The sequence below is a fragment of the Rissa tridactyla genome, chromosome 5, assembly GCF_028500815.1.
Source record: "Rissa tridactyla isolate bRisTri1 chromosome 5, bRisTri1.patW.cur.20221130, whole genome shotgun sequence".
In the NCBI taxonomy this organism is placed as follows: Eukaryota; Metazoa; Chordata; class Aves; order Charadriiformes; family Laridae; genus Rissa; species Rissa tridactyla.
Genome location: NC_071470.1, coordinates 82,071,185 through 82,079,872, shown reverse-complemented (window position 1 = coordinate 82,079,872; position 8,688 = coordinate 82,071,185). Strand labels below are relative to the sequence as shown.

The following is an 8,688-nucleotide window of genomic DNA, read 5'->3' as shown; positions in this document are numbered from 1 at the left end:
GCCCTCTCACCACACAGACGCGCAGGGGTTGCTAGCCCCGGGCGCTGTTTGCTAGCCCCGGGCGCTGTTTGCTAGCCCCCTGTGATGTCCTGCCCGCAGGTGAGCCTTCACTGGCGGCGCTGCCGCTGGGCACCCGGGCGGTGCATCCCCCTCGCCCCTCAGGCCCGCTCTCTCTGTCACGGCGGCCGGGCGCTCCACCCTCCCCTCAACACCACGCCAGGCCCGGGGCCCGCTACTTGCCCTGGCTCCTCCCCTCGTCGCTCGGTTGCGGCGGCGTTTCCGTCCGTCGGGACCGACATGGCGGCGGCGGCGGCCGCCGTCTTCTCCTCCTCGGTGCTGCGCCCGGGCTTGGCGCCGCTGAGGCCATGGCGAGCCCTCTCTCACCGCGCCCTCCGGCCCGCCTACAGCACCAGCAGCTCCCCTCGCAGCGCCGCCAGGTACGCCGCACCGCTCGGGGGCATCTTCATCCCTCATCTTCCCTCCTCATCCTCCTGCCGGGGAGTGCTGTGGGGAACGGCGGGCCGGCCGCCGCCGCCGTTTAACGGTCGCACTGGGCGCGCGGCGGGCTGAGGGGAGCCTGAGGGAGGACAGGGCCCGCTGGGCGCCATCCGCCGTCGCCTGAGGCGGGGCTGACCCCCCGCGTCCCGGCCGGGTCGCCGTTCTCCCCCCTGCGAAAAGGGGGCTCCGCGGCGTCCGAGCCAGCATGCAGAGGTACCGGGAGGGAGGAAGGGCTGCGGCACGGGCGGCGCTCGTCCCGTGGGGATTTGCGCGGTGCAGGGGAACGCGGGAGCCTCGGTGGCCTTCCTGCCCCCTCCCCAAGGCGGGTCTGGCGATTAAATATTTCTTTGCTGCCGGTGCCTTAACGGCCCTCTCACTTAATTTACACAGAATTACTCTGAATGTTAATTTTTTTACATCTGTGATTATTTTCCCTGATGGGTTGCAGCGAGTGTTTTAATCTTTGCTGGAGAATATTACTGTCTGCATGAAGGGACCTGTGATGGTGACAGCCCATCCCATTGCCTCTCCCTGCCCTCAGCTAGGCAGGTGGTGTGACACCGTGACGCTCCTTTTTTTCCTGGAAAAAGAAGTAAATTAAAACAATACAAATTTTTAAAATAAAAATATTACTAATATAAATAAGTAAATAAAGCCCACGTGGTCTCGCTGTGTCGCAGGTAGCACTGCCGGTGTTAGCAGAAAGCCTGGGTCCATGGGCGAGCAGGATGTGCTCCGATGCAGCGAGGACCAGTCTCCTGACGTTGTCACCCACTTTGTTTGGTTTAATGTGCTGGGTGGTTTGGTTTAATATGTGGTGGGAGGGTTTTGCCTGAGCTCTTTTTTCATTTATACTGGAGTTGTCTTAAATACTGACATGAAAGTTGCTCAGTTCCGCAGGTCACAAATAGCCTATGCTGAAAACATTATCTTTGCTCTGTGTTTTTAAGTGTCAACAGATTAGTAAGCTGTACTGTGACAACTGAAATAAGTGTCTGACCTCCTAGGTATCTGGTATGTCCTGTATAAACAGAGGTTTTGATTCTGCCGGGTTTGGCACAAGTAGATGTATTTCTGGAACAGTGCATGCCTACTTCTGTTCTTTGCTGCTACTAACTGTTTTTGCCAGTTCTTTGAGAAGCAGATGCTCATATAGTAATGATTTTACGGAGTTTTTAATGTGGTATGTATGGGACTGAGAAGGTCCCATTGTGATTTTAGTGTACAGGTTGATCTAAAATAGCAGCTGGCATCCTTGTTTCTGTAATGTCCTGCAAGTCACTGGATGCAGTAACAAGAAAATTAAAGTGTGTTAATTGTTCTGTCCTAAACTCACAAGGGTTCAGAATAAGAGCATCCATGAGTGTAATCACAGCCGGTCAAGTTTTTCATGTGTATAAAATTTAAAATAATAATTCACTTTTTAATTTCAGTGTCTTGAATAGCTTGCTGCAGTGTAACCTTCTTGTACAGCTGATGCTTTACTTTTTCATGTAGTTCTTGCATAATATTTCCATCAAAGGACTTAAACTATCTAGATTCTAAACCTCAGAAGCATCAATATAGTATAATACTTGCTATTATTATATTTGACGGTTGTGAAAAATTTTCTTTACTTCAGAAAGTTGTATACGCAGTCTTTTTAATAAGTAAGTAAAAGGCTTTCAAGAGCATTACAGTGCAACTAAGGAGAGTGACAAGGTGCTGGAAGTTTCTCTTTAGCTATATATTTAAAGCCTGTTTTTTTATTTTCTCCTGTGAGAGTTAATTTTATAACTGGGTCGTTTTGCTGAGTCAGAGTTCTGAAGGTCCAAGTAACAAATGGAATAGTATTTACTTAGTTGTAGTAAAATATTCTTCTTGATACTTATTTCACATATGAAATTACTATTTGATGCATAGAAGGCAAATGACTGTTGAATTCAGGAAGTCACAGATGTTTTCAAGGTGACCTTGTTTTAATTAAACTGGTTGCTCAGAAGGTTGCTAGAATTGGCACGTGAGCTGAATTTAAGTATATTTTGTGCAGCAGGTTGTATGTGTTATGCTAGTGCTTCATCTTTCCCTGATAAACTCTCAGCACCATATGCATTCCGTCTGGAGAAACACTCAAAGCTTTAGCGGTTGTTGAGTAAATTCAGAGAATTTAAAAATGTGGTTTGAATAGATGGTGACTGTGTAGCAGAATGTAGGTTCTTGATGAAATGTACTTCATAAAAATAAATCAATAAAAATAAATCAGCTGTGTTATATAAAAAGCGATCTTAGTGCAACTGTTTTCTTACTTTTGGGAAGGTGACTTCTGGAGTCATGAAGGACAGAGAATAATCTTGGAAGGAGGAGAAACTTCTCCTTTTGGAATGGTAAATGACAATGCACTGCCACCTGGTGTGTTTCCTTTTTGGTATTTGCATCTAAACCCAGGAATGATGTCTGCTTCTTAGGCCCTGGCATTTAAACAAGTTTCTTTTAGTACCTTGGTGGGTAGCAGCAAGAAGACTGTGGTGGTGTTTTGGGTGCAGTTAAAATGTGTAGACAGTTGGTTTCTTTTCCAGGAGTGCGGGCAGCAGCTGTCCATTTCCAAATGTGATCTTATTTAAGCAAAGAGTTCTTTTCAAAAAATGGATGATGTTATGGGTGGGATGGTGCTTCTGGCATTTTGCTTGTTCTTCTAGCGTTATTATTATTTTTCCATCTTGAAGAGGAAGGAAGTTGTTTCAGAACTCATCACTACGCATTTCTTCCATATGCTGTTAGGATAATATTTTGAAATCCTTAATGTTTTACCATCCATGTGTCTATAAAGTTTAAACAAATATCTCTGGATAAATATGCTATCTGCTGGCTTTTAGATATTTTCTCTGTGTGTTGAATTGTTAAACAATTCTCATGTTTGAGTATGGTGATAAACAGACAAATGTGCATCTTGTTAATATAACAAAACATTAATCATATGTTGTTTTGCTCCAGGTGTGTAGTTTCTTATAGTAGAGACAGACTGCAAAACTAGTTTTAGACCATCTCAGAAAGCGTGGGGGGTTGTTTTTGTTTTGGTTTGGTTTTTTTTTTCCTGAATGTTATTCTAGGTGCGGACTTGTTCATCCCACAGCATAATGTACAGAAAAAAACCCAACTGATCAGACTTGCAGCACTCTGAAAACCAGTCCAATTTTAACGTAAGCCCAGAATGCTTTATTGTTTTTGCAAATGACTTTGAACTACTTTCATCATGGCAAACTAACTCAACATACATTAAACATTGATGTTAGACGTGTTTGTGTAGAGATGTGCGTTAAACTTCAAGCATATGTACTTGCAGAGGGTGTGTTGTAGCGTTTCAGTTCTGCAGGTTGAGGGTAGTCAGGCAAAGAAAAAGATTACGGTGGAAGGATGTCAAGCTTTTATTCTTTTAATACCTAAACAAACATCTTTTTAATCTACTGGGTTGGGATTTTTGCTTGTTGTTGGTTTTTTTTCTTACACAATACATAATGCATGTTTTTATATATATATATATATATATATATGTATTGAATTTGTACCCTTGTCTTAAAATTCTAGATGAAAGTGTAAACCCACTAGAACTAATAATGATCAAGACTAATAATAAATACTGTTGTCTTCCTAGAAAATAGAGGTAAAATGCCATCACATGTTTTGCTTGTTTTATGTGTCAAGCAAAGTTCAAGCAACAAAACTTGAAGTAGCCAAACACTAGGTGGAGGAATGAAGTAATTCATTAGGGTGATTAAATGTAATTTATTAAAATCAGTATCTTGTCTTGCTGTAATGATTACCAGCTGAGATAAATGATCATCAAGAGGGACATAATTAGTTTTAGGACATTTCTAGATATCTTCACCTGTACAAACTATTGAGTGTTGAGATTTCAATTTGTGTAAGTGAAATATGTATGGTTAAGAGCAAACACTACTTACTTATGTTCTTAGTTAGTTAATAAAGCAGACTGGTGGAATGGTAATGCATGAATAGTTGCTAGTTGTGGAATGTACAACCATGTAAAAGAACACAATAATCTTTATGTTCTCAGTACTGTAATGTTTGTTTTGCTCTTGGTTTTGGCCTTGGGATTGTAAAAATTTAGGTGCTGACTGATTTAGGGCAAAACCATTTGCTATGTATGAAGGTGACACAAGCTTTAAAATCTGAAAACTTCTGCTAGGAAATGTATAAGGAAATGATGAACACATCAACCTAAGTGGTGGTTCTTGCAGTAGCAATATTTACAGCTTGGTTACAGTGATGGCATTTTTCAATGCAGTGTTAACCTAGAGGATACGTGGAGTGCTTTTAATAGCTTGGGACTCGTAACAACTGGGATGCTTAGTTTCTGAACCATTATAAAAATTGTTAGCTGAATTCCAAAAAAGATTTGCATTAGTGACATTGTACTGATTTTGGTAAACTATGGGTGGTTGAGCGTGGTCATCAGCTATGAGAAGATGATGGGGGGGGAAGCTTTCTTGCCTTAAACAAATGGTGAAATTTAGAGGGGGCCGGGGGAGAATCAAGAGAGTCACAAGATGTGCTGGTTTTTCCTTCCTTACAAGCGAGAATGTTGCATCTGTAACTTGACAGGCTCTTCATCTGTAACTCTAAGATACAAAGCTAACCTTTCACACTCCATTTTCCAATTATTTGGTCGTTTCAGTTGCTTTGTTGTTTGTCGTCAATCTCCAAAGCAAAGGCTGAAAGTTTTATCTAAAGATTTCTTTTCTCTGTATTTTGGCTTTATTGAGGTTCTCCTGTCCTGTGTGGTGGTAGTGTTGCTGCTGCTGTTCCCCTCCTACCTTCCTTCTTCCACACGCTTGTGCATTTAGATTGTTTGGTCATGAAGATTTGGTAATAATGATTGAAACTGCACAAAATTCTGAAATAAATAAAATTCTTTTTGGCTGCTTAAAATTATGGTTTTGAATCTTACAGAATACCATGTTTTAAACCAGGCCAGTGATAAAATTTCTTGCTCTATAGCTTCCTATCTCTTCCTGCTTTCTCTCCTCTAAGCACCACCAGCACCAAGCAATGAAGTCACTATAACGGCTGCTTATCTGATACAAAAGGAATTAACATCTTAGCATATGAAAGTTACACATGCTGGAGGTTTCTTATTTGTTGCGGGTTGGTGGAGTGTGTGTGTGGAGTTCCACATCCTTGGTTGGGGTGATGATCACACCAATGACAGAGGGAAAGAGGAGGGCTGAGGAGTTCTGGTACAAGTTCATGGCACAAAACTTTTTCAGTTTTCCTGAAGGGGTAGGGCAATGGTTGTGGGCCCTTCTCCTAAGGAGGGTGTTTGTCTGCTGTAGTGCTCGTTAAGGGCAGAGTGAGGTTACTGGAAGGATGGGGAATTGAAAATACAAAAGTGGGGAGGGCATGACAGAAGCTCCCGAGGCAGTCACCACTGGCTTATGTGAGTTAAATCCTAAAAAAACTGAGAAAGAGTATCACCTAGGCTTGTACAAAAGAATCGTGTGAATAATCCCATGTCAAATAGGTTTTTCAAGGAAATTTGGGAAGGCAGGTGGGTAAAAATGTGCTGGAGCATGTCTAGAGGAGAGCTGCCAGGCTGGTGGGGGGTCTGGAGACCAGGTCATATGAGGAGAGGCTGAGGGAGCTGGGCATGTTTAGCTTGGAGAAGAGCAGGCTGAGGGGAGACCTCATTGCCCTCTACAACCACCTGAAAGGAGGTTGGAGAGAGGTGGGTGTTGGCCTCTTCTCCCAGGTGAATAATGACAGGACCAGAGGAAATGGTCTGAAGTTGTGGCAGGGGGGGTTTAGATTAGATATTAGGAAGAATTACTTTACTGAAAGAGTGGTCAGGCACTGGAACAGCCTGCCCAGGGAGGTGGTTGAGTCACCATCCCTAGAGGTGTTTAAGAAACGTCTAGATGTGGCACTTCAGGGCATGCTCTAGTGGCAGAGATTGTATGTTGTTTGGTTGGACTCGATGATCTCAAAGGTCCTTTCCAATCATAAAGATTCTATGATTCTGTGAAAAATTCCTTAAAACAGAAAAACTTAAAGGCATAAGAATATTCTCATGTTCTGTTCCCAAATGCAAGAGTTCATAGATACGTTCAACCTGGCTGGCTGCATGTGTTGGGAAGGTGGGGAAAGGCAGGTGAGCTCCTCTTCTGTGTACACTGATGACACATTCCTGCTCTTCCAACAAGTGGGGAAACACTTCTTTACCTGGGTGGATTTGTAGTGCGTTAGTGTTTTCAGTAATCAAAGCATTTGCAAGTATTTAGCACGGTAGACCACATACTTCAAAGTGTCTTGTTTATGAAATTTTAGACCTAAATATCATGTATCTTTTTTGTCTTTATAGTGATGAAGCAACCATTATCTCAGGGACAAAGCTTGCTAAACAAGTTTTGAAAGAAGTTCAAAGGGACGTAGAATCGTGGATATCCTTTGGAAACAGGAGACCTCATCTCACTGTCATATTAGTAGGAGACAATCCAGCTAGTCATATCTATGTCAGAAACAAGATAAAAGCAGCTGCAGCTGTAGGTATGTGCTTTGTAATATGAATAATCCTATGGTAAGCACAAGATACTGTTATTTAAAATTTAAAAAGCAGGGGGAACCCCCTTTGTATCTTTATTCGATTTGGACTGTTTTCTTCCTCATCATCGCTGATTAACCTAAAGAAAAGAAGTTGGATTGACGTGTGAATGAAGTAGTTTTAATGGCACATGAATGGTAGCCATAGGTTCAGTTCTGTATCTTAAAATGTTGTTAGGAAACAGTTTGCATCCTTACCGTTAGAAACTGGAAGCTAAAGGAGAGCACTGGGGAAGTTTTTTGACAGTTAAAGATCTGAACTGGCTTTGAGAAGCTTGGAGAATAATCAGAGAGAAATTATGTCATTTTTTAGTTGTTTCTGCAAGACACTCTAATTGTTTTTGAATATGAAATGCTTGCTTAAGAACTTGCCTCCTTAGTGCATGTTAGATTCCTCCTTTTATATGTGGATTTTTCAGCTTGCCTCCAACTGTGGTAGTAAACCTTACTACCCCAGAATTGATGGGAATAGTGTTTAAGTAACCAGTTTCAAATGAAGATATTGAGAAGACAATTTTTCTTCACACTGTCAATCTTCTTGTATATTTCCTGTATCTCATGTCTGTCTCTCATTCCTGTATCTCATCATCTGTCCTGTTGAATGCTTTAGGTCCGCAGTAGAGCCAGGCAAGTTAATCCAAAACCAAGGCTTCACAGCTCTGAATATAAAGGGCAAGCTTTCAGGCACAATGAAAGCAGAGTAAAGCAAAGTGGCTGATTACACAGGATAAAGCCCAGTCGCTGCAACATCTCGTCTCCAAGTGAAAGAGTATCATAGCCTAAACAAGGAACTTGAATGTTGTTCCTGTCAGAGAAATTGCAATCTTTTGAAGTGACCTCAAAAATTTTCTTTTCTAATATTGAGTTTTGTCCCACAGAAGTAGAAGGTATCAGATAAAATGCCAGTAATGCTAGTGCAGCTTTAGCTGTTCAGTTTTAGTTGTAATTCTCAAGAGCACATTTGTAGAGAAGTTAAATGGTTTATTTTCCAAATATTTCTAAACTGTTGATTAATTTTGGAGCTACTGTGTACAACTGTAGATTTATAACCTTTTTTCTGTATTCTTCATTGTAAGATTGTACTTGACATCTAGATATACAGCATTAAAGAGCAGACAGCAAAAGCAAAAATTTTAGCAAGTCCTTCATGGTTATCTAAGACAGTTGTTAAGCATCAGATGGATTTTTACACAAAATTACTAAGCTGCCCATAGGTAAGTCTCCTGATACTAATATGTGTCTTCTGTTTTTGGTTTTTATCAGGCATTTCTAGTGAGATCATACTGAGGCCTAAAGACATTTCTCAGGAGGAACTCTTAGATATGACAGTAAAACTCAACAAGGATTCAAGAGTTAGTGGTTTATTAGTTCAGCTACCTCTCCCAGGTAGGTGACATCTTTTGTCCCGCTCCTCATATACAGTCTAAGAGAAAAGAATTCTACACTTTTGGGTTGCAAGTGTATCTTAGCTCTTGAAAGAGAGCATGCATAATGAAGGATTAGTTGAGAAGTTAATTTTTTTTGTTATATACTAACCTGCAGTTCATTTTAAACAAAAAAGCAAATTAAATGGAGAGAGTCATTTCATATTATCAA

At 41.5% G+C, this 8,688-nt stretch overlaps 1 protein-coding gene across 15 annotated transcripts in view; it reads left to right on the top strand.

Moving 5' to 3' along the window:
• The first annotated feature begins 277 nt into the window (after positions 1 to 277).
• MTHFD2L (methylenetetrahydrofolate dehydrogenase (NADP+ dependent) 2 like) overlaps positions 278 to 8,688 on the top strand; it is a 64,498-nt gene continuing 56,087 nt past the window's right edge. For all 15 annotated transcript variants that reach the window (XR_008466607.1, XR_008466605.1, XR_008466604.1 and 12 more), the window contains exons 1-3: positions 278 to 437; positions 6,854 to 7,038; positions 8,356 to 8,478. Coding sequence is in view for 6 of the 15 variants with exons in the window: in XM_054202962.1 (XP_054058937.1) it covers positions 298 to 437; positions 6,854 to 7,038; positions 8,356 to 8,478 (448 nt within the window). In the remaining 9 variants the exon portion in view is untranslated. The remainder of the gene's footprint in view (positions 438 to 6,853; positions 7,039 to 8,355; positions 8,479 to 8,688) is intronic.